Source organism: Lates calcarifer, linkage group LG1 (genome assembly GCF_001640805.2).
Source record: "Lates calcarifer isolate ASB-BC8 linkage group LG1, TLL_Latcal_v3, whole genome shotgun sequence".
NCBI lineage: Eukaryota > Metazoa > Chordata > Actinopteri > Centropomidae > Lates > Lates calcarifer.
Window position 1 is genome coordinate 16314882 of NC_066833.1, and position 26226 is coordinate 16341107.

At 39.9% G+C, this 26226-nt stretch overlaps 3 protein-coding genes across 5 annotated transcripts; 2 read left to right on the top strand and 1 right to left on the bottom strand.

Annotated features, from left to right (window-relative positions):
• Nucleotides 1–2409: 2409 nt before the first annotated feature.
• LOC108901555 (immunoglobulin superfamily member 3) lies at nt 2410–9461 on the bottom strand. Its single transcript, XM_018703070.2, has 9 exons — nt 9251–9461; nt 8307–8681; nt 7784–8200; nt 7250–7654; nt 6758–7129; nt 5348–5719; nt 4828–5220; nt 4308–4721; nt 2410–3553 (listed from the first exon to the last, which is right to left on the bottom strand). The coding sequence occupies exons 1-9, from the start codon at nt 9318–9320 to the stop codon at nt 3357–3359; spliced, it is 3015 nt and encodes a 1004-aa protein (XP_018558586.1). The 5' UTR covers nt 9321–9461; the 3' UTR covers nt 2410–3356.
• A 1753-nt stretch (nt 9462–11214) lies between these two features.
• Nucleotides 11215–18216, top strand: klhl6 (kelch-like family member 6). The gene is given in 8 exon segments (XM_018703076.2): nt 11215–11674; nt 11757–11922; nt 13461–13910; nt 14148–14385; nt 14914–15116; nt 15883–15900; nt 15902–16097; nt 16229–18216. Coding segments are annotated over 8 exon segments (1827 nt in total). The 5' UTR covers nt 11215–11417; the 3' UTR covers nt 16528–18216.
• LOC108901556 (muscle M-line assembly protein unc-89) lies at nt 17218–25987 on the top strand. 3 transcript variants are annotated; one of them, XM_018703071.2, is made up of 11 exons: nt 17218–17368; nt 18594–18884; nt 20124–20387; nt 20894–20989; nt 21295–21351; nt 22167–22298; nt 22735–22773; nt 22866–22922; nt 23491–23646; nt 24206–24460; nt 25151–25987. In XM_018703071.2, exons 1-11 carry the CDS (start codon nt 17320–17322, stop codon nt 25633–25635), a joined length of 1881 nt encoding a protein of 626 aa, XP_018558587.1. In that variant the 5' UTR covers nt 17218–17319; the 3' UTR covers nt 25636–25987. The 3 variants fall into 3 exon arrangements, with proteins under 3 accessions (XP_018558587.1, XP_018558589.1, XP_050926965.1); XM_018703073.2 differs by lacking the exon at nt 23491–23646; XM_051071008.1 differs by lacking the exon at nt 22866–22922.
• The last annotated feature ends 239 nt before the right edge of the window (nt 25988–26226 follow it).

Sequence of the window (26226 nt, forward strand, 5' to 3'; positions counted from 1 at the left end):
GTGTGTGTGTGGTCTATTATTCATGTTCTAAATCTATCACAAAAAGCAAGTCCCCATAACATAAATCATTGGATTTTAAGGTAAGGTTAGGTTTAAGTTAAGGTTAGAAAAAGGGGTATGGTTAGGTAAGTTGTAGTTGAGGTCAAGGGTAGAGTAACTTTCCAGGAAATGAATGTAAGTCAGTGTAATGTCCCCTGAGGTCATGGAGATTGTGCGTGTGTGTGTGTGTGTGTGTGTGTGTGTGTGTGTGAGAGAGAGAGAGAGAGAGAGAGAGAGATGGACAGAGATAACAGTGCACTGTTAAATGCACACAACACCACTGAAAGGCAGGATGCACAGCAGACCACAGTAGATCTTTCTCACAGAATGTATTTTTACCTGTCCTAACAAAGACAGCTGGCTGCTACCATGCTGATGTGTTAGCAGATATAATGTTTGCTGTAATCACCATCTCACTTCAGTGTGTTAGCATGCCAACATTTGCTGTTCAACACAGGCAGGAATGTCTCTTTTTGCAGGTATTTGGTCATAAAACATAAAATGTAAGTGCTAAATCAAGGGATCACCAAAGTTATTGCAATTCATTCTAAGGGGTGACAGGATTCATTTCACTCACTCACTGTACCATGGCCGTCAACCTCATGGTGACACTAGAGTAAAGGTCATCACATAAGTTGGTGGATTTAACCCCTGGACATAATAATATATCAGTTGAGAAGTGGAAATTTTGACCTGCTGGTGGCACTAGATGATAAGTTGAAAGAACACCAAGGCAGAAGAGAAACTAAAACATTATTAATGGCAAGGTGCCATTTAGGTGTGTCAGTAAACCAGACAGACAGCCTGCACATTGTCAACGTCCTGACACTGGATACCTAAAAATAAGGCAAATGAAAGATGCTTTTGCTTTCAGATAAGTTTCACTTTCATTTTCCCATAAATATGTAGCTGTTACTTCAACCACAAATGTGTGTACTGCTGTGATGTTACTGATTCGCAATCAGTGTAGTATAACACTCACAGCACTGCACTTACAACAACGTTCACGTACCTGTCAAGGAGCTGTAGTTTCAGATGTTATAGTTAGATGCTCACAGTTTTCATAAATCAAGTCCATTCATGGCACATGAAGGACAGAGCATCAAGTTGATGCCAAATCAGATCTGGAATGAGATCATAGCATTAGAGATAACCAGCTTAAAGCATCCAGCTACATGCTGGTAAACTGGGAACCAAGTCTCTTCCAACATGTGAGTTTTTGAAGAGAAGGGTTATACATGTGGTCTTGAAAATCCCACTTTTCACTTTGCACTGTATGTAACAGCATCAGTGTTAAAAAGGACAGATGATATGACTGTTTAATATGCTAATGTTAAGACTTTATTAAAGCAACAAGCATGACAAAGGAGTTCTAGCATGGCTGCCTTTGTATGTGCTAGTTTCTCCTCACTACATCTAGGCTTTGCTGCATAGACTCAAGCATTGATTTGCCTCCCAAATTCAATATTTCTTTGTTTGCCCTGACAGGCATTGCCATGGAAACACAAGGGAGTGGAATTACAGTAAAGTTAAGAGGGAGGCTGTAAGAGGGAGCTAGTCCACCAGACTGTGAAGGGCTGGTATAATTCAAGGTCAAAGACAGTGCTACTCTCTCTGGGGCCAAGAGGACTACAGCCTGCCTTCAAGTTCTTCAGTGTACTTTTAGTTTCTTACATTTTTCAGAAAACCACTGTTAGTTTTACCTTAAGTTGTACATCACTGGACATAAGAGTCTTTCTCTGTATCAGAGCATTCCTGTGTCTATGTCTGTTTCTTCAAAAGTGAAAGCAAGAAATGGATTCTATTCTTGCCTCTTCCACAGATGGGGTGTTAAACATTGATAGGGCTGATGCAGCGAGAAATGGAGAGACGGGAGAGAGATATGGAAAGAGACTTCTTTCCTCTTCTTCGGTTTTTGATTTGACTACTCTCCAGTATCCAGTTTTGTTGAGGTGGAACATCTTCTAAAATGCAGCAACTGCAATGCGATAGAGATTCAACATCTCACATTCACATGTAAACATATACATATAGTGCAGTGCAGCTTGTGAGCATTTGGACAGTGTTTTGTTGTTTTTGGAACAGTGAGTTTTCTACAACTCAGCTACACCAGCAGACATTTGGTATCTTATCTGGTAATGGTCTGCACTGCTGTCATCTCAGCTTCTTGCTTGTTTTGTTGGATTTTAGCTTCGGCCTGGCCTTCAAGAAGAGAGAGGCATGCTCAGCTGGATTGAGGTTATTGATTTGGCAAATCAAGAACATTCCTCTGGCCCAAAATGCTTTGGCTGTGTATTTTGGACCACTGACCTGATGCAATGTCCTAAAATGGAGGGACTGTGTATGAAAAAGGCTGCAATACTATAAACATCTTGAAAATCAGACATTTAATCTCATAATTATTATTTCATTTCAAATCCAATGTGCTGGAGCAGATCCCAAACAATAAAAAATGTACTATACAAGCACAAACAATGAAGCAGGCACACACAGAGACACACACACACACACACAGCCTCAGTGACTTAGAATCAGAATTACATGTAAACCGGCTCATCATCTTAAACATGAGCAACCTTTAGCGAGGTAAGTGTATGACAAAAACTATGACTCTATTAGTAGATTTCTACTTCCGCTGCACAAATGTAACCTCTATTTGAATGGTGCCTCTGTCTGCATGAATACTGGTCACACGCACATCAGCAGATTTGCAGACCACACAGTCTTTCTGTGCTCTTGCAGAACCACAGAGCACTTCCTGGTTGATGTCAAATCTTTCCACATTGCATACTTAGCTACCCCCTCAGACACACAAAGCTCTGACTTTTTCCCATCAAAGACACACTATCAAGCTGCCTCAAATGTTGCCACTTAAAACGAAATCTATCAGTTGGAGTATGCTGCTTTGTAGGCATAAAGCCACAAAGTTGATCTGCTGCCTGGCTCAACTGTCCATCGCAAGTAAGACGTAAGAGGCTGGTGATTATGCAAATACGTTTTAGCTGTAAAATGAAAAGTGCCTGTTTAATTTTAATGGTTTAATGAAATTCATTAATTCATAAAGGCAAAATTATTCCCAGCTGCACAGAGAGTAAAACATTTAAACTATATTTTTTATGGAACATTATCAACAGATTGATTTTAACATTATTTAACTTTGAATAGAAAATTAATAAAAATATGTGTACAATGCAAAATTTTAAATGATAAAACATTATTGCATAATACTGCAAGGCACTTAAAAAAATATGGGTGCATTTTTACTCTTCATCTAGTCTTCTCTGCTTTCCTCTCCACATTTATAAGGTCTGTGAGAATCAGTCATCTACACTGGGTTTGGTTTTCAGAGGATGTTCTGCCCACAGAGACTGGCCTGACTTCTTTTCCCCTACGCCCTTGCTCCGGCATATCTTCAGCACCAGTATGAATACCACCAACAGTGAGCAGATGAGAAGAGGTACAAGAATCCCTATCCAGGTACCTGACTGGCATTGTTGCTCAAAGAAATGTTCTCCTGCAAAGAGGACAGAGAAATGCATTACTTGTGTTCACATACACACAATTTTCACATCACTTTCAACAACTGATATTAGCTGAGAGAAAAGTACCAATCACATTAAATTGTGTTTCCCCTCAGTATCGACATTAACAGTCAAATATCCTGACTTTTCCACTGCAACCTTTCTCCAGCCACTCCTCTACCTCACAGAAATACAGGCCATTGTTTTCAGGACCTGACTTCAAGACTGTAAGGCTGAACCGGTTGGGTAAGGGGTGGCCAAATTTTAGCTGATCATTCTTCCCAAACCTGTCTTGTAGGGTAGAGTTTCTGTAAGCTATGAATATGGGGCGTTGTTTAGTTTAGTTCTGCCCAAACCATGTGACCTGGAATGTGACCTGGATAGTGAAGTCCTGGGATAAGCCATCAAACCATCAGCAACCACTGGGGCAAAACATATGCCAGCACCAGTAGAGAAAGGTTACGTTTCTGAGAACATTACACTCCATTCTATGATACTGGTAATATGTATAAAATATATATTGACAAATGCAACTTTCAAAGTAACCAAGAGTTATATGAGAAGACTGATACCTCTCTCATCGCTGTACAGTTAATATTAGGCTGTAATGAGGTGGTGAAAGTGGTATCAATCCTTTCATCTCTTGGTAAAAAAATGAGTGTAATGAACGTACTTCCCAACAATATTCCTTTAACCACCCATGGAAACACATGGTCACATTTATAAAGCTAAATGACGTGATCATACCTGTAACATTTACAGTCAGCGTGATCAAGCCAGCTTTGTCTGAAGCCTTTTGCTGCCATTGATCTTCATTATTCAGCTGATATTGCTCCACCTGGCACTGGTAGGTCCCACTATCCCACTCATGGGCCCTCTGAATTCTGAGGCAGAAGTTGCTCTGCGTGGGTCTGGAGAGACGAAGCCTCCCCTGCAGGTCTCTGAGTGCCTGGTTCTCTGGGTACCTCAGCAGGCCTGTGTGATCAAGCTCTAACAAGGGAACACTTGTGAAGGAAGAACTGTTCCTGTAGAGCCAAGCCACTTTGTAGAAGAAAGGAGGACCGGATGCACCTGAGATGATGTTACACTTGAACTCTACCTCATCTCCCTTCCTGGCAATTAACTGCTGCTGCTCTTTCGCATCCAAACGAAGATCATTTTCTATAAAATGAGGAGAAACCTGAGTAAATTGAGAACTCAATATTTTGTTGGTATGGTTAATGAAATCGGGAGAATCTTTCTGTGAGCTAATTAAAGCAAAACTTACCAGGCTCAGTAACTTTTAGCTGTATCAATTTGGACACTGGTGAGAGCTGATACCAATCACCTCGAGGATCTTGTAGCCACTCCACCACCTCACATTTGTATGAGCCATTGTCTGAGATCTGAGTTTGACGAATAGTGAGCTCAAAACTAGGGCCTTTAGATTGCCGCATACTGATTCGTTTTCTATTGCTCTGCTCTACCTGGGTCCCAAATGTTACTTGGGCATCCCGGTCTGAGCTTACAATGATCTTATTTTCTGGCCCTTGCTGGTGCAGCCAGGTGACTGCATAGCGAGAGGATTCAGAGGTGTTTGTTATAACTGAGCACTTTACTTCTATGTCAGTATTGATATTTGATGTCAAGGTGACAGGGGAGGTCAGAACAAGTTTGCTCACTAGGAAAGAGAGGAAAAAAGTAAAATCATATATGATGAAAGACATAGAGAAATGGAATGAACAATCCAGCTGTCATCCAATATTGCTCCAAAGATGGCATGTAGCCTTATAAAATCTCAGTAGTACCTGGGTTCTGCACCATCACACCCAGTTGGTTGGATGGAGGCAGCTTTTTGAATGCATTCTCCAAGAAGACAGACACACTACACTGGTAGCGTCCTGCCTCCCTGTGGCTTGCACTGTTGATATGCAGAGAGTGAATGACTTCAGTCTCTCTGTTCTCTACTTTCAACTGGTATCCCTGTTGGTCTGCAGACCAGCTGATGTCACCATTAGAGGACACTGTCAGGATGTTATCTACAGTTGAGGCATCACGCTGCAGGCTCCATGTCAGTGTTATTGGCACTCGGGGCCCTCTGACCCGGCACAACAAGTGCACATTTTCTCCAACTGTCACTATGTTGTCGCGACTTATTAGATACACTTTCACCAATTCATCTGTGTCGAGAAAGAAAGGAGAAGTTGGTGATCATACAACCATCATGCACTCTTAAAAAAGAGATGTGAGTAAATGACAGTATTGTCTGCTTCTCCTCTTAGTCATGGTTACACATACTGTTTTGCACACCATTTCTCAAGATCATTTCCTTCTTTAAGACAAGAAAAGGTTAACATGTCCATAGTCATCCAAATATATTAAAAATTACCTTTCATCCAAACAACTTCTAACATGAAGCATTAAGCAGCCTTAACACTTTTAAGAAAATCTTTTTTCTCATTAAATGCAAATTTATGCTGTGAGGTACTCCAAAGTCTTAACTTTTTTGTCATTTCAACAAATGCATGTTAACAAAACTTGAAGTCTAAAGCCTGGAAATGAACTCGGGAATATGCATTAAGCCCTACAACAGAAAGAATACTGAACAGAGCAAAAAACATCCTGAAGATTTTGTTTTCTCTTAGAGCTTTACTCATGGTCAGGCTATTAATGTAACATTAATGCTGATTGTTATCAAAAACAATTGTCCTCTTGGAAGCATGATTGTACAAATGCCATGGCAATCTGCTTGATGGGATTTAAAATTTCTTGTGTGCAAACTTGTGCATAAACGAGTGAGGAGCCAATGTAGTGTATCCTTTGTGGAGCATGAATGTGGTCAATAAATTTCTTCCAGTTATTTTTGTTTTTTCTTGCATGCAAATGGCCATGCCAGGGAGGCTGAAAAAGCATTTTATGTAATCCTCTGGGAACAATGAATCACAATCTTTCTCAGCAATCTGGCCACAAGTTCAAGATCAAGATCTTGTATATTATATGAACTAAACTGGATGGATGGATGTACTGACAGATAGACAAACTGGCAGGCAAAATATGTGATTTCCCACAGTTACAGGTTACATGACAATGACATGACATTTTTTTAGACAGTTATCACACTGCTTGATAAGAGGAACCTGATGTGTCAATGTGTAGGTTTTATTGTTTGTTTGTCTTGAACAATTTGTACTAAACATAGAGATGGAGACACATCTTACCTAGAGGAGTCACTTCCACAGTGGCAGCTTGCGACTGGCTGTTGGTCTTGCTGTTGGTTTTCCATTCAGACACGGCACACTGGTAGACACCTGAATCAGAGAGTGTGACCTCATCAAGCTCTAGAGTGAAGGTGTCAGCTGCTGGACGCGTTGCCCTTACTTTGCGGCTTGTGAAGCTCCCTCCTATCTCTGTAACGCCCTCCTGACTTAGACTGATGACATTGGTGAACGGGGTCGCTGTCGTGGATGTCGATTTGTGTTGCCAAGTGACAGAGAGCTGACCTTCAACTTCAGTCACCTTACAGGTGAGCTTCAGCCTGGCACCTTCCATAACCATCCCAAAGGGTTGCATTTCAACTGAGAGTCCACTTTCTGTGATGAGACAAGGCAACAGACAGATGTCATTATTTTGTTTGAGAAGATAATAGAAAACACAAAAGGAAGGAAAATTAAACCTTGAATATGTGTATGTGTCAGGCAGTATGGACTGACCTGTGGCTGAGATGCTGATCAGCTGGGGGCTAGAGTCCCGGGGTGTTCCCTGTGTAAAGGCACCATCCTGGCTTCTGTCCTGAGGCCATGCCCTACAGATATACTCTCCCTGGTCCTCAGTTCTGACAGGCTGCAGTGTGAGACCGTAATCTCTGTCCCCAGTCCGGACGGCTCTGAGCTCTCCCTCTGTCTCCCGGCCACTGTAGTCAGGCCCCACAGACAGAACACCTGTAGGGCCGATGCGAGCCAGCTCAACATTTCCCCGGAGCCAGGCCACGGAGAGGAACCTTTTCTCCTGATTCTGTGTATCTACTGTGCAGGATAGCGACAGCCTCTGCCCCTCCTGCAGAGCTGTCTGCGCTGCTGAGATTTCAACCACCAGCGAGGATGTGTCTGGCACCACCTCTGTCAAAAAATAAGCACACATCCTGTCAAGATACCACAACAACTGCCAGGAGGAACTGCAAAAATGATTTTTTTTAAAGATGTGCTATTTATAGGTAATATCAATTAAATGCAATTGCTGCTTCTAACCTCTGGCTTTGACATTTAGCGTGGTTTCCTTTGAGGCCTTCTGTATGATCGAGTACCAGGAACGGTCAGGATCTTGGATCCACTCCTGAGCCTGGCAGTAGATCCTACCTTGGTCTGACAGCTCCAGCTGAGCCATCTTTAGCTTGTACATGGCCTCTCCCATTTTATCTAACCTTATGAGTCCAGCTTGGTAGCGCCCTTCAAACCCCTGGCCTGGCCTCAGTGTGAAATCTCTGTCCAGAGAAATGATTGGCTGAGAGTCATTCTCACCATGTTTATGGAGATACCAGGCAAAAGACAGATGGGTGTGCTGGATGGTGTTGCTGGAGGCTTGGCATGTTAAAGTGAGAGCATCCCCCTCATTACGGCTCAGTGACATAGAGACAGATGATGAAACACTTAGGGAGTTGTCAATCACTATGGCATCATATCAGAAAGAGAGAAAGACATGAAAGTCATAAATTTTTGCAGTTACATAGCCAAGTAGGTCTTAAAACTGAAAGGTGGAATGGTGACTGATTACCTTTTACTGTTGTCTGAGTACTGTAGGTTCCATCATAAGCTTTTTCTGAGTTGATTACAGTACAGTCATATTCCCCTTCATCATCTTTCTGCAGGCTTTGTATCTCAAAGAGGACTGAGGTTGGAGACAAATGGCTCAGAGTAATTTCCTTGCTCTTCACACGTTCGCCATAGATGGCATACGCAAAGCTTGGGTCCTTAGTGCTGATGATGTTGATCTCGTACTTAGGTTTTGCAGGTTTCTTAACACGAAATTCAAAATCTTGTTGAGCATCAGCGTTGGCAAAGCCACTCACATTGCAGGAAATGGAGAGTGGAGAGCCCAACATGCGATACAGAGGCCCAGCCTGTACTACAGTGAGCACTCTGGCTTCTCCTAAGTAAAACACAGACAAAACACAGATGTTAAAGCCAACCGAATACTGCGGTGTGAGTCATGTTTTATATTGGTTACTACACTCCAGGGTCTAACCATTGTTTCAGCCTGTTCTGGAGTGTTGATTTTCATTCAGAAAACATTGCAGAAATCATTGCAGATTTTTCAGTTCCCTGAAAATAATCTGCAAGTAATTTGTTTGCCTACATCAACAAAATTGTTATTAAAAAAGACGAAGAGAATAACAGGCAAATCATCAAATATGACTTTGCTAAATGCAATTTTTCGTAATTATGAAAATAACTTGCCAAACGCACATGAGATTAGATCTCTCAGATACAGAGTAGCATTGTGTGTTCCCAACATACAACACCACCAATGTATGTGGCTCTGCTTATCACCTCCTGACTTCAAACTGGCTTTTTAAAGAAGAAAACTATCCTCTGTTCATTTTAAAGAGAGCATATATTGTAGCATTTCAGTGTATTTACTTATTCTACCATATCTGCTGTCAGAATGCTCATTCAGCAGAATCCAATTCAGCTGCAGGAATTCAGTGAACTACGTACCACAGTGCAGAAGTAGACCCAGACAGAAAAACACACTGTCCGTCCAAAACCAGCGCAATGGACACCTCATCCTGAACCTACTTCAGAGGTTACACAGTCTTCGCACCATTGAAGTTGTGACCAAGACCTCAGTCTGTCTCCGTGTGTGACAGCCTGTCTGTCTGGGATACTGAAGTGGCTTACGTTTCCCGTTGATACACCACGAGGAAGTCTGATATATTTCCTGTATATTGCACATACGGTTGCTGCATACTGCAGACCTACTTGTAAATCAATTTTCGTTGTTGGTTATTTACCTAAAAAAAACGTGCTGGTGCAGGTGGCGTGCGGTTGAGGTTTTTTTTTTGGGGGGGGGGGCAGTTTTTTTTCCGCCCGAGGTCTGCACTCTGTGGTTTGGTTTACCTGTCCGTAGTGGTAAAAATCACAATTAGGGCTGACATACATTACATAGTTTGACATCATCATCAAATATGAAATCAACTTGTCTAAAATCCCAGTATGAACAAACTCAAACATAAGGTTCTCATTATACCTCAACGAATAGAATGATGTGAAGTGAAACATTGTGAAGTGAAACAATGTGGTGCTTTCTGCTGTCTCTGCTGCAGGGAGGTGATGCTCCCGATCTGCATCTTCACAAACTGATCCAGGTTTTTGCTCTTAAAACGAACTACACCAACCATTGCCCCCATTTAATATATTTTAGTCGAAAATATGCGTAACGCCTGGTTTTTCTTTTATTTATTTACTTGATTAACAACACTGGGACCTCCATAATCCAATCACACAGTGACGACTAATAGGAGATGAAGGGTCCGCGGTTGAATTGCGTTGCTAGGAAACAGCTTGGGTTCAAGTCTGACCTATTTCGACAAACGCCGAAACAGGAAATAAGTTTGCATTCGTTTGCATTATGTTTGAAACTGCTGTCTTAGATCAACGAGGCAATAGTGCCACTTGGTGGAGAAGACAAAGACATACATTTCTGCTGCAAGTGTGTCTTTCGCTTTCACACTTCAGCCTCTGGCCTGCTCTGACTGAGCAAACGCTGTTACTGTTCAGACCTTCCCTGATCAGTATCACAGAACAGTAACACTTGTCATGAGATGAGATGAGATAAGATAAGATAAGATAAGATATGAAGCTTTATTGATCTTTGGAGGAAATTCTTATTACATTGATTATTGATCATTTATACACTGCAATAGACTACATGAGAGAATTGTGTGAATATTTGTGTCTCAAGAATCCAAAAATCTGGAAGTGCAATGATAAAGAGTAAATATATTCATGATGGTATATAGTATAGTATAGGTCTAAAGATGTAAGTATGCATAATAAAAACAATATAAGTAAAATAAAACAATGTTATGCATGGTCAGATAGTAACTATGGTGATTACTCCTTACACTACTACTAAGCAGTTAGAATAATGAGTTGCTGCGGAAGCACCTCAATGGTGACAATGAAGGAGGGGCAAAAAGCTGTTGTTACACTTTCCTACCCACAGTCATCCCACCAGCAGCCTTCTGCTCACAAGCTTCCTGTCATGATTACCATCAGTTCTATCCCACTTAAGTGCCAGGATGTAGCAGTGATGTAAAATAGTTTAACAAGAAGTGAGATCTTGTTGATAGTAATTCATAAGGACACAGAAACTTACACTACCGGTCAAAAGTTTCAGAACACCTCCATTTCCCAGCTGTTATTTGAATTCATGTGATTCAATTTCTCAGAGTTTCTGAAATTAAAGTGCAGAGCACATAAACATTTGGAGTAATGTGTTTTAGATTAAACACTTCCAACAATGTTAAGGTGCTGTGTGGTATTTGCACTTATTGCTGTTGGTTGAGGTCTGGTGGAGTAAACCTGAAAAAAGTCCAGAAAAAAGAGGAAAATTGGGTAACTAAGGGGAAATTTACTCAGCACAAGAAGAGGAAGTGTCTAGAAACGAGCATTGCTACATACGCACGTTCCTCACAGAGCAGGAATAGGAAGTATGAAGAGGACAGGAAAAAACAAATCCACATCTCAGAGACACAAATGGTATAAGCGTAAACCACAGAGGGGTTGTTTTCTGTCTTTTTACCAGTGCAGGTGCACCTAAAGAAGCTGCATGCTGTTCTTCTGAGGAGAGTGCGGGTCTGAAGAGCTTCTGCTGTAAACGATGAGTGGCTCACTGGAGAGGACTACAGACTGTCCCTTGTCAGTTCTTGAAAATAACTTGAGCCCAGATGGAGAGACAGAGAACCTGACAGGAGCAAGTGAGTTACACTGGGAAGATGGAGGTCTACCTGTTGAGCTGCAGAGAGGGATGGAGACTCTGCGGGTGAACAGAGAACTGACCGATGTCATACTGAGTGTTCAAGGACATGACTTCCCTTGCCATAGAGCCATTCTTGCTGCTGCCAGCCAGTACTTCAGGTAACAATATGGTAGCATTGTCTCTTTTTCTTTTATCATGAGGGGATTTCTGGTTTTACCTAATGGATGTTTTTCTGTATAGGGCAATGTTTTGCAGTGGTCTGAAGGAGAGCCATGAGGAGTGTGTTCAAATAAAGGGGTTGGACAGTGGGACAATGCGCTCTCTCCTGGAGTATACCTACACCAGCCGAGCCCTCCTCACACACTCAAATGTCCAGAGAATACTTGAGGCCGCTAGTCAGTTTCAGGTAAAAAGACAGTTACTGACAATTAGAACTGAAGTAAATACTCAGTAGTTATCTTAGCACAAACATCATCTGGCACACACACGATTCCTTGTAAATCTTGAGCACATTATCAGCAGCAATCATTAATGTTTAGCACAACAGTTTGCCACTAAGGAGAAAAAGTTCTAAATAATCTGGAAATAATAATTCAGACTGTGCCAAAAGAACAATTTTTTTGATACAATGTTACTATGTATTTTATGTGAGGCCACTAACTTCAAAAACCTAACCCTAAACCAAATCGAAATATCCTCAAAACATAAATCAACCAGTAAAGAAAAATACTTTTTTAAAAGCAGGATCCTTTTGAGTCTGAAAGGGTTTAATCGGCATAAGCTTTGTGATACACTGTTGCCCATAAAGTTGGAATTATTTTATCAGTAATCATTTTTGACCAGGTGCAATGATTACATACTGAGTCCCAGTTACTAATTTTGTTTTGAGAAGATATACACTTTATCTATCAAGAATAAATCACAATGTAACAATCATTTCATGAGAAGAGGTAAAAAATACTTTATTCCAACTTTTAGGGCAACAGTGTGTCTTCTTATTCTGTGTGAGTGTGATCATATGATTTTCCACTGTAAAAACCCTAAAAGCCAGAATTAGCATCATGAAGTGTTATGCCAACAACAATAGTTTATATAGTGTGGTTGATATTCACTACATTTTAATCAGTGAGGATGGATTGTTATCAGTAAGCCGGCACACATGGTGCAACAAAGGCATGACACAAACCTCTATGGTACTGAATTTGTTTACACCTTTTTATTTACACTCAGAAAGACACTTTGTATTATGCTGTTAACTTTTTGCTGTATCGTGGTGCTGCTGTAGTATAGGAGTACATTTAAAACATTTAAATGAGAAGATCAGTCTCATTTTAGACAGTATTTCCTCTGCTCAGTGGAACAAACATCTTACTGTGCAAGAGACGTCTCACACTAAGAGGGAAGTGAAAGTTGCCTAGTTGTTTACACTTAGGATCAGTTTTCCATACAGGCTTAAATTAACTACACAGCTGTGCCATGCAAGTGAGGCAGGTGTTCCCATGCTTCTATTTTTGTGACGAGCAGTTAGAGTTTTTAATCTTGAAGATAAAGAAATTCATGCATTTTGATTGGCCCTCACCTCTTCAGTGGGTTGTTTTAGGATTAGGAGTTAATTTAAAATTGCGGTTAGGATTATAATAAGATTAAGATAAGATTTAGGATACAGTTTGGGGATACACGTGTAAAGGTGATTATTGTTAAGGGTTGTTAAGGCATGGCTTTTCATCTTTTTATGGCCCATGATGTTGTCAGTTGTAGTGTTGCATACTTTTGAAATCTTTGTACAGCTCATAAATCTTGGAACTCTCTAACAATTTTATCTGCTTATTCACTGCATGTGGTCATGACCTCAATTTTAAAAACCTCTATGCATACAGCAGAGTGCTTACTCAACTTTCAGCTTAAAAATAATAGTGATTCCTTCACTTGCCTTCTTTCTTTTAGTTCATGCGTGTAGTGGATGCATGCGCCAGCTTTCTGAGCAAGTCTCTGCACCTAGAGAACTGTATTGGGATCCTGAATCTGGCTGAAAGTCACGCCCTGCCGACCCTGAAGACCAGGGCTCAGGACTACATTACCTCTCAGTTCTCCCAGGTGGTCCAGCAGCAGGACTTCTTAGAGCTTCCAGCAGAGTCGATGGAGACTATCCTGCAGAGGGATGACCTTGATGTGAAGTGCGAGGAGTGCGTTTTTGAGGCACTCATGCACTGGGTGAGGGCCCGGCAAGATGAACGCTATCCTTTACTGACCAGGTTGCTTTCACATGTGCGCCTGCCATTACTGGAGCCAGCATACTTTGTAGAAAAGGTGGAGTCGAACGAACTGATACGCCACTGCAGTGAGGCTTTTCCTTTGTTGCAAGAGGCCCGAACCTATCACCTCTCTGGCAGGGAGGTTAGTATACAGGGGGAACAAAAACCATGTTTCTTGTCTGACGTGATTTATTTGATAAAATACTGGTAAATTGGCTAAATATATCTGAAACACTGAGGCTTAAAAGTTCATCAGTTTGTTTTTTAAAATGTTCCATGTTTACAACACTAACTACTAGAATTTTTTTGTAGCCAATTCATTTTGTGATAAAATTATTATAGTATAATGTGCTTTGTACATGTTCGACATGTTTTGCAGGTGGTCTCTGAACGAACCAAACCCCGTTTGCGGCACTTTGTATCAGAGGTATTCTTGATCATCGGAGGCTGCACAAAAGATGAACGCTTTATTTCCACTGTCACCTGTTTGGACCCCCTTAGACGCAGCAGGCTAGAGGTTGCCAGGCTGCCAATCACAGACATGGAGGATGAGTCCCAAAACAGAAAATGGGTGGAGTTTGCTTGCATCACCTTCCGCAACGAATTGTACATATCTGGTGAGATAAGTCACATATTCATATTTTCATAGAAAGGCTTAGTTCCTGTAAAATCTGCAACCATTTACGATGCGTATGAAAGTGAAATTATTCACTGTCTGGTGATTATGCAACTAAGTAGTTAGCATACATGTCACATACATGTCCTTTTATCATGTATCAGTTTTTCCTGAATCTCAGTCATGCAACAGGTTCATGCAAATATTTCTAGGCTTCGCTTCTTTGAATGTTATGTTGTTTTAATCTGTGAATCCATAGTGTACAGCTGAACAAAACAATATTGCATCATCTGCAGTAACAGTTGTTGTGGTTTTAGGTGTTTCCCAACTCAGGAACTGCCACAAAAGCTGTGGTTGCAGCAACACATGCACTGTGAAAGTTCAGGCTCGGTCATTGGAATTTACATCCTTCATTAGAATAATGACTGTGCTCCAACAAGCAAAGATACAGTCATTAATAAAGATTCAGTGACACAGTGATGTTTTGGGGTGAAGGTGACAGTCTTCTGTAATGCCTGTGTTGTTGCAGGAGGTAAAGAGACACAATATGATGTTTGGAAATACAACGGTGCCCTTGACAAGTGGATCCAAATCGAGCCCCTAACAACTGGGCGCTGGAGGCACAAGATGGCAGTTCATGGGGGGAAAGTGTATGCAGTGGGTGGATTTGATGGAGTTCAGAGGCTTGCTAGTGTCGAGGCCTATGATCCCTTTCACAATCGCTGGGCACAGGTAAACATGCAAAAGTTTTATATAATAGTGGTGCTTTAGTGTGACTTTGCGAAACATGTTTCTTAAAGCAGCTAATCTATGTTTCTATATAAACAATGACTGGTATTATTTGACAGTTATTTGTAGTGATGAGAAAGAAATAACACCAACTCTGTAGTTCCCCTCAGCTCTGCGTACAGTGTGTTTTAGCACCTTAGTTTTACAACCTGCAATTATATGCTATTTTGGTTCCTTGTCACGACTACTCTGCTAGAAAGCTCAAACACCACCAGTTGTTTTAAGCAAAAAAAGCTAAAGTGTAACATTTTCCCCACAGGAGTTGGTGAGGGCCAGAACAGAGTAATGTTGGGCCGTAGCTGTCTAGATAGGCAACAGTTTGCTAACACGCTTGCAGTATGAACCATATAATGTCATATCAGTGATTTGTTTACAGCTGGTTCTGCTGTATTCAAATGGAAAAAATATGCTAATTAATGTGGGTTAATAGATATTATTTGGCCATCTACCCCTCTACCCCTCACCCAAAATTTCAGTCTTTCTCACAACTGGGAGTGATGTCCTACTCAGACATCAGATTGGGTCCATACCCTCATTCATTTGCTATTATTGTTGTGTACATTACATGTTAAAAACTGTGCATCTGATGCTCCATGAAGCATATTGGTTTCAAACAATAGAATTTACACATTTCCTTAAATGTCTGTTAGGCTATACTTCATCACACATTCTTCTTACTCAGAAACCTTTTTTTCTGTGCATATTGCAGGTGACACCTCTTGCAGTAAGGTGTAAGCTCCTTTGCTGCTGCAAGCTTTGACAGATGGATCTATGTGATTGGTGGCGGGCCAAATGGAAAGCTGTCAACTGATAAGGTTCAGTGCTGGGAACCTGGGACAGACAGTTGGGAATTCCGGGCTCCCATTCCCATCGAAACCAAGTGCACAAATGCTGTTACATTCAAGAATTGCATCTATGTAGTTGGTAAGTTGCGGTGGAATGTTACCAAGCACAAATCAGAGGTATTTTCACTTTAGGTGAATTTTTTAATTTCGTGCTACTATCTATATTTAATAACCTTAACGTGGCTGCTGTTCAATTCTGTCTGCCCCCAGGTGGTGCCATGCATGCCATGTACTGCTACTCCCCTCTGTCTGACTCATGGTCCCTTGTGACTCGTCTTGGGGAGAGGGCAAGCTGCGCCATTGCTGCCTGTAACAACAAACTCTTCATCACTGGAGGCCGGGATAACAAAAACCAAGTTATCTCCACAGTGATGTGCTGGGACGTTGCCCGAGGGGTGTTGACAGAGGAGTGTGTTTTACCCATGGGAGTGTCACACCACGGCAGTGTAACACTCATGAAGTCCTACACACATATACACAGAATAACACCTGCTTCAGTGTGCCAATGACACAGGTTTCTCTGAACAGGACTTTTGCTGGACTGTTTAAAAAGTGTTTAAAAAGAGGGAAAATGTTTTTAACTGCATTATATTTAATGTGGCACTGCAACTACTGCATGTTTTTTTGGTTTTTGTAGTACAAATGGTGAACATAGACCTTAAAAAACATGTTAAGCAATGATGTTGCTCACTGAATTGAATAATACTTAAATGCAATAAATACATGCATATCAGTAAATAAAAATATGCATATGAATACCATGTATGACGTATGGTCATGCTGAAACTAAGTGTGAACTAAAACGCGGTATAAAATTTCAAACATTTGAGTCAAACAAATCACTGAAAATTATGGTTTTACTGACGAGAAGAACAACCACTTATTTCCGGGTATTTTATTTTGAAAAAAAAAAAAACAAACAAAAAAAAAAAAAAACAGGGGAAATCATAGCACATCTCGCGAACAGTGGGTGGCGCCACAATTTATTTTTTTACGGATGCGCCAGGTTATTGGCACAGAAGTAGTATTCAGGTACCTTCTTTATATACAGGTACCTGCCAGGTTACCTGCTTTTTTCTACACAGGAAGACCTTGCTTTGAAATGATAGTTATTCCCGAAAACACACCGGTTTCCCTTCACAAGTAGGTCATTGTCAGGAGTTATGTCTTTCGCTTGACCAAATATTCGAGGGAAACTTATTTTGGGGACGACGAAAGTTAGCCTGTTTGACGCGACGACAAAAGTGAAAGTAAGGTGAAACTCCGGCTGCGTACCTGAGATTTTTTTTTACTCTCCTGAAATGGGTCGTTGTTTCTTCCTGGTCTGTTTTATCCTGTGCGACTGTCGAGGTGAGTTATGTCTGATTGTGCTCATTTTATTAAGTTTTGTGTAACATGAAGACTACGGTGCAGAGGGCGATTCACTCGCAGGCCTGACCCCCAGGTAAATGATTTATCCAAAGCTGCGTTCATGAGTTCCCATCTACTCACAGCAGGAAAATAATTACATTAAAAACATATGTCCGTGTTATACAGTTAGGATTTACCAACTGTTTTTTAAACTTTGGGGTCAGACTTTTTAGAATTAATACTGTTTAATTGCTAGCCTAACTCAGGCCTGTTGCAGGAATGCAGCATTACTGCCGATGTTAAAGGAATACCAACAAATACACCTAATTTGTTGTAAGTGCATATTAAACTTAATAACAATGACTTTAGGTCAGTATTTACACTAGTTACACAACCTAATAATCCAACAACAGCTAAGACATGGAGCTCAGTTGTCATCCTGTTATTTAAGTCATGTGATAAGGTGGTCTTAAAAGGGGAGAATTGTCTCTGGTTTTGTGGATGTGAATGGCCTCCTTGATCCTTCTCCCACCATCCACTGTGTTACAGCTGTGTGTTTGTGGTGCTCTGTCCTTTTCCTGTCTTCCCACTAGCTCCATTCAGGTGATACCTGATGAGCCATCAATGAGCTGCACCTGGCATTAATGAAGTGCTTAAAAGCTCCCGTGCCAGTGTCAGAAGGCAGAGGCTCATAGTGTGGGACTGCTGGACATGTTGCCTCTCAGCTTGTTTCTTTTTGTGTTGCTGTTGTGTTTTGACTTTGTGTCTTTTATAGTCTTGGTTTTGTTTTCATAGTTTGATATGTTTGTTTTTATGGTAATAAATGCCATGAATTTGGCTATTTGTAAGATGTTTTCTGTGGCTGATTTGGGTCAATGGTGGAGTGTTGTGCGCCCCATAGTGCCACCTAAGGGTGTGGCATAACACACTGTCTACTTGTCAATGATTTAGATCCCTTCCTGATGATGTGACTGGTGTCTGGTGTTCATGGACAGCTGATATTGTTTATTTCTGATGTGTTGAAGTCTATTTCCCCATAAGTTTGTGTTCCCTTTTTTGTACTTAAACCTGTCAAAATGTGTTAGCAAAGTCACTGCTTAGCAAAGTCTGAACATTCTGAGCTTCATACAGATGGGGTTTATTGCTGATTTATATATCAAATTGTGCCTAATAAATTGGGAGCTCAGTATACTAAATACTAAACCTCTCCATTCTCTGTGTGTAGTTTGTGGACAGATTCTAACATACGGCCTTCAGGGGAAGACAATCGATCTGAATCCAGGCTACACTGCAACACCTGATGATATCCTGTGGAAACATAATGGCAACAAAGTGGTAGAGTTTAATGGCAACGAGCAACACGTGTACGGCCAATTTCGAAACAGGGTCACTCTCGGATGGATCTCTGCAGAACTACAAATCTCAGACCTCCGATATGAAGACAGTGGAACATATGAAGTGGAAATATACAAGAACAACAAGCTTCATCGTTATCCTTATGTATTAGAGGTCATAGGTAAGGTTTTTTTCTTTTATCTATTCACTAACTTTTTCACCATGATGGTTATGCACCTATATAGAGTTAATGGTCAGTTTTTTGAAACAATGGTACCTGCATTCTGTAGCTGGAACTTGATGTGTTGCTATACCAACTTCGTAAGACTTTAAGTGACCAAATTTCTGACAAGTCATTGCTATCAAGACAGTGGGCCTTATGCAGGAACCACTCCATGTGAACACTTTCTCTCCTCTGAAATCTTTTCTCACCAACATAGCACACAGTGCAGCACTGTAATGAAAGCAAAGTTTACTGAAGTGCATTTTTGTAAGTTCAAGGCTTCCTGTATTCAGATCCACTAAACATTCCTCCCATGTGACCTCCATTTTCGTAACACTTGCAGCTTGTCCTGGGGGTCAGTGTGGAAGGCCCATAGACCATTCACCCATTGGCCTAACTGTATATTAACCAACTAAAACTTGCTCCATTGTGACCAACAATAAAATGCTAAATGCATACTGATGTATCAGTAGAATCTAATAATGTCATATGTAACAGTGTATATCCTGTTACAGAGGATGTTTTTCTGCAGATCCAGTAAGTATTACCTTTTGTTGATACTGTATGTACACTATACTTTGAAGGAATTTACCTTTTTAATGGAGTATTTTTTACATTATTGTAGTAAAGATCTCTGTGCTTCCTCCTCCACTGCCCACACCCAAAGATCTAACACTGATATCAAAATCAGTGTTATCTCTTAATATGTCATCTATAAAAAGGCGTCTTACAGTCAGTATGTTGGCTTTGCTTTTTATGATGGAACTTTGCTCTCCAGTAATTATTGGTACAGCAGACAATATCCTATTACCCTCAGTGCCAAAGTAGGAATTACTTACATTGCAAATATGAGGAATTAATGTCATCCAGCCATTAGTGTCTGTTTCTTTTAACTGTGGTAGCCTTAATCATACTGCATCAATAATTTGTCATGACCATGATGTTTCCCTTACTTTGACCCTTAAATAAAGTAGTTATAGTCGCTTTAACTTATTAATACTGTAATAATAGGGACAGAATTAAAGATATCACTGCCAGTTTAATTACTGTATTCATTTAATTCAGTTATGTGTTTCATTCATGTCTTTTATGTATAACTATAACTCTTACAATATCTTTCTTTCTGATATTATAATAATTGATATACTCTTTTAGGTTTGGATTCATGTATTTATTTTCATTTATATATTCATATAGGCAAGGTGAACAAGCCCACCATATCCTGTGACATGAATGATGGCAGCTCTGATGGCACTCGTGCGACACTGATGTGCTCTGCAAAGCCCACACACCCTCAGTCCTTAGTGAAATTTGAGTGGGTCCCACCTGGAACGGTGCAGCTTGGCTCAAACTTAACAATATCACTAGGGGGAGAACTTGATGATAAAACATACACTTGTAGGGTGAGCAACCCTCTGACCAATGAAACAGATACATTCACTGCAAAGGATTGCTACCCTGGTAAGACTAAAGTATCAGCTCTACTGTATACTTAAAATTTATGTTGTGGGATTTGTCATTTCAAGCACATTTACTCTTAGAAAATAATTTACACAGGTATTCATAGAAGTTAACCCATCAAATATCATGGGTTTCATTAATAAACAATACCTACAGTATGGCATTGAATGTGACTTTGATCTTCCAGACTTAGCTGATCTTTATTTCTTTCTAGTGCTGACAGATGAAATGAAAAGGAAAATGAAACAAGTTATTATTTGTACACCATTTGCCTATATTCAGTAAAAATGATAACTAAATTAATGCTTTGGATCTCTTTGCAAAAGCAGTTTCACAGCTGTTTACATAATGAATATATTCTTTAGTTGTATCAGGAAAGACTGCAGAGTTCATGTTATCTAAATGAAATGTTCAGAGTTTTAGTACTACATGAATATCTTTTGAGTAATGAATGTAATTTAATGTAATAAGGAGTTATTGTAACTTTGACTTGTGTTTCTATGCAGAAAAAGGTGCATTTATAGTGCTGGCTGTCATCCTACCCATCGTCATCCTTGTCCTTTTGCTTTTTGGCTTGGTGTTCTGCAAACTAAAAAATAAAGGTACACCTAAAAAATACACTGTAACCACAGAAACTGAGGGAAGAACTAGTGGGGAGAATTCACAGATACACTGAGCATACATTTTCACTGCTGTATTCCCAAAGCTATGTGTAACAGTTGACTAAATATAATTTTTATATGGGGCAAGATTCTTTGTTACTTAGAGATCAAAAATTCTTCCAGGTCTACAAACCGTATATATAGAAAGCTATTTATGTGCAGTAATACTGAACACAAGCTACTACTAATACTGCTTCTGATCTTCACAATGAAACATACTGTCGCTTCCTCCTTCTTCTGTCCAGCGTGTTTTGCAGAAAGAAACAGAGATGTGGAAAAACAGTTGCGACCTGCTACAGAAGGTATGAGACTGTATACTTCTCGTGGTCAGTCTAAGATGTAGGGCTGCAAATAATAAATCTTTTCAGCATGAGTTAATCTTAGAGTATTTTTTCATTACACTTATTTTTAGAAAATGAGATGATCCATTTGAAGTTTCCCTCATAAATTGTCTTAAACAGAACAATAATCAACAATCAAATTGTTGTCAATGAAATTTCACTGAACTAATCCTATTAATCGACCATCTGTTTCAAATGAGAGAACAAGCGGGAACACCAATGATTGTCAGGGAAATATTTATTTTGGAGCAACTGGAATTGTACAGTAGCTGAACATTTTTGTCTCAGTGTTTCATGCATATCTACTTTTGCAGGAAGTTGTGGAATTTCATAAGAAAAGAAATTTAATTAAACATCAGAAGCCTGACACAAGCAACAGATTTAGCATATTGACATTATTATTTTTAGTGCTAAAGTAAAGGCTGTAGCAGTTTCATTTGGCTGGTGTTGGCTGTTTACTGTGTAAAAGTCTTGCAGATAAGAGCTAGAAATACTCAGAGCACATACTGTACCTCCAACACTGCACAGTGCTTTAAATTAAAAGCTTAAATAAAGAATAAGAGAGAGTTTTGTGAAATTGTTAATAATTTTTATCTGGGTACAGATTAATAAAAAACACAATAATAGAATGGGACACATACGACAGATTTTAAGCGTAGAGGTTCATGATTTGTATTTATTTTATTGATGATGGCCATATTGTCTTTTTTTGTCTTCCATTTCTTTCTTTCTTATTAGTGAGTTATATTTTGTATTTTAATCTGTGTCTGAGTCAGATAAAGAGACAGCTCAGGATGAAGTACACAGGGCTCTTCTTGACAGAGCACCCACACTCCCCTCTCAGCAGCGACTAGGCCACCTGCCCCAAAGCCATGGGAGTATCAATCACAAAGTGGACAAAGGAGAAGGTAAAGGCTGTTTTAAGCCAGGTTTAAGCCAAAAGCAGGTCAGTCCAGTTTTACTGTTGCTAAGAAATATGTTTGTGTTCCACAACAGTTAAAATTGATAGAGAGTAGAGAACAGTATTTCTAATCATGGTGAAAGAATATTATACACTCTTGTTATTTTCTCTCTGACTGTCATTATTCTGCTATTCCATCCCACGCTTCAGCCAGATGACTGAATTAGGTTATTTTCTTATAACTTAGCATTTTGCCATTTAGGGCTTACAGCTTGAGTTTGTTTTTATTTTTACGGGTATGCATACAGTATACAGTAGAGAACAAAAGGATTAAATAGAAATAATTTCAGGGAGTGGTGTGTGCCACAAATTATAACAGATTGAAACTGTCATGGATTTATCTAGGAAGAATTGTTTGTTTGTTTGTTTCTTTGACTTTACAGGCCATGACATGGAGGGACAAGATGAGAGGCCACAAAAAGGTTACACCCAAAAACTATATTTATTTTTTTCTTATATATTATATTATATTATATATATTTTTTATTATTACGCTGGTTGTGACTCTTTGCAGGGAATGTCCAAAAAATTCGGAAGCATTTTGAGGATTCATTATCCCCTCCAATGAAAGGTGATTTTTGTTTATCGCTCTAGATAATTAATCACACCAGTGAAATTATAATGAAGTATTGCATGCAGTTACTGTATTCTTGGTTTCATATAAATGTCAATATGGAGTGCCAAATAGCTCTCTGATTGTCATTTTCCTGCTATTCTATCATATGCTCTTTTTCTTCTCCATTTTTATCTTCTCTTTTTGCCTTTTAGCAATTACATACATATCCATGACGTTTATGTTATGTATTTTTGTGGGTATTTTGTATACGGTAGACAATAGAGGGATGAAATGGAGATGATTTCATGGAATGGTGCAAATTATAACAGACTGAAACTGTCATGAACTTACCCAGGAAGGGTTCAAAATTTATGGTTTTTATTGAAGATGGTGATCTCTTTTATTTCTATCTTTCCTATTGGTGAATTGCATCATCTACCTGCTTTGGGACTACAGGTGGAAATTAGCAATTGCTAAAACCTGGTACAAGGCATCTCTCCTTTTATATAAGGGTAATGTTTTATTGTGCATTGTCCCTGTTTAAATAAATTACAATTACAGTTACAATTTTGTACTGATTCAGAGACAGATAAGAAGACAGCTCAAGCTGAGGAATGTAGGCGTCTTATTGACAGAGCAAGCAGGCTCCCCTCTCATCGGCAGCTTGGCCATCAGCTCCAGAGCAACGGGGCTATGAATCAGAGAGAGGACAGAGCCTCAGACTTGGATGAAAGTGAAAGTAAACACTGTTTACTTTGGTTACTGGCTTGGGGTTTTACAGACCTCCTTTAAGCTATGAGTAGATTTATTGCAGTTTTTACTGTTGTTAAGAAATGTCTAAAACATGGGTTTAAACGGTATTTCTAATAATGGTGGAAGAACATTACACAGTGTGTTATTTCCTCTCTGATTGTTAAAATTTACATTCTTCTTATATATTTTCATTTTGCCTTTTAGGGTGTACATACATATACAATATGTGGTAGCAGATCACAGACTGATCAGATCAGATCAGATCATACAATACTATCATACCTTATGTTTATATTTTTATTTTTGTGGGTATTTTATATACAGTAGAGAATAGAGGGATGAAATGAAATGTCCAGGAATTTGAAGATTTGAAGATTTGAATTTGAAGGTCAACTTTTTTCTGATGAATCATGGTATTATTTTAGCACAACTTGATAGTGACATCCCACATTGCTCCTAACTGACTCCCAACTCCTCTGACAGCTTCTGCATAGTTTAATCTCTTAAAGTATGCTTTTTTATAATTTCTTTTTTCTGGGTTTCAGAACCACTGAAGGCAAACAAGGACAAGAAAGCTGTGCTTCCTCCTTCCTTGCTGGGTACAAAGCCATCTTTTTGTCAGGACAGTCTTCCCAGCAATGACAAAGGAGATCCAGATGCAGATCAGCTCAGAGAACCTTCAGAGAACAACGTCCCTGAGTCTGATTGTTCACTTTCTGAGAAGGCAAATGAACCAGATCCACCTGATGTGTCAGACACGCAGTCTGATGAGGAACCAGCTGCTGCACCTGAACAGCCAGGTTTGAAAACTATACTATCTGAGCTAGATACAGTCACAAAAACACACACACACAGGCAAACACTACAGAAACTAACCTGCTAGGAAAAAGCAGACCAATTTCTGAGCATGAAATGATGAATTAGATATGCAGTGCTAAGTGCTGGGGGATGTGACATGTACCAGGGGATGACTGTCAAACAGTAGAGACTTTGCTGCTCTGTTTATACCAAGGCTTTAATATCACTGTATGTACTTGGCTGTTGCATACTTGTGTGTGTATACTTTGAAATACCTGATTCACAGTGCAAAGGGTGCAGCAGCAGTTCCATTTACTGACAGATTATTCTTTACAACGTTCAAGGCAGATAAAAAAAGAAACATTTCAGTGTTTCCCTCCTCACAGAAGCAAGAAGTGACCTCACCTCACACTAAGGATGACCACTGCATTTCTTACTTCTGACAGTTCAAAATGTGTCTATAAAAGGCAATGTTGAAAGCAAGAGGAGACGCTGTGCTTCAATTCACTCCATTGTTTATTTTAATGCAGTCCATTGCTTACACGGTCAATGGTTTCTAAGCTTTGCTCAAGTAAGACTGATTCTGACTGATTTTAAACCAAGACTGCATTGATTTAACCATTTTTTAAAGGCTTATTAGACAGCTGCAGTTTTTATACTAACTGCTTAACTTGTCTTACCATTTTTTTCAGAATCAGATAGAGAGGCAGATGAGAATGAGGAAGAAAAGTCTCCTGCTGCAAATGTCATTTCTCCACCTACTCCTAAGCCACGTTCATGGTTGCCCTCAAAATCTGCAGATAAAGCAGAAGACACTGCTGGTGAACATGAGGAAGATGCCAACTCAGATCAGGTTCATGAAGAAACTGACTTACCAGGCTCAGAGAAGAGAAATGGATCAGATGACTCCAGCGGGGAGAAAGAGTCACCCACCGTTCCTGAACAGAACAGTTCAGAAATGGCTTTACATGAGCAAGAGTCAAGCTTTTCACAGGAAGAAACACATGCAACAAAAGATGAACAGCCAGAAAAGGATGAAACAGCCTCTGAGGATAAAAGTAAACCTGAAGGAATAAAAAAAGCAGATTCAGAAATAGAAGAACCAGATACAGAGCAGTCCTTACAGATTCGCTCCGCAGCCTCAGAGCCCCACACAAACAAAACCAGACGACACTAAAACCAATATCTCTCAAGAGCCTCTAAACACTCCCTGTGCTGATTCAAAGTAAGAGCCAGAAAACAAGACCAGGCATGACGCACATGAGTCTGAGGGGCAGTCAGAGAGCAGCACAGCAGAGGCAGATCAAGGTGAGGGTGAAAGTAAAACAGCTGAGAAAAATGAAGACCAGCGTGACTCACAAGAAGAAAACTAAGGCAATGAGAACCCGAGTGAGGACAAAGAAGGACAAAATAAAGCCTGAACTTGCTGAATAGGCTTTCATACGACTTGACAGTCTGATAAGAGAAAAAGAAAAAAGAAAGCAGAATGTGAAAGTGAAAATGTAAATACAACATATCAGAACGAAGAAGGATAAGATCAATACAAATATGTAAAGATAGAGTTAGAAGAGAACAGAGGGATTTCAGTCAAAGAGAGTCCAAAGGCAGACTAAGACTCAGAAAGTTATGGAGAGATTAACTTTCAATAAGAGCCACTCAGAAGAGAGGCAGACAGTTACCTACAGGACAAACGGCAGGTTTAGGGGATTTTTAGTTGTTTTTTTTCCCCTCTGTTGCCTTTATCTTTTTTTTTTTTTTTAACTAACAT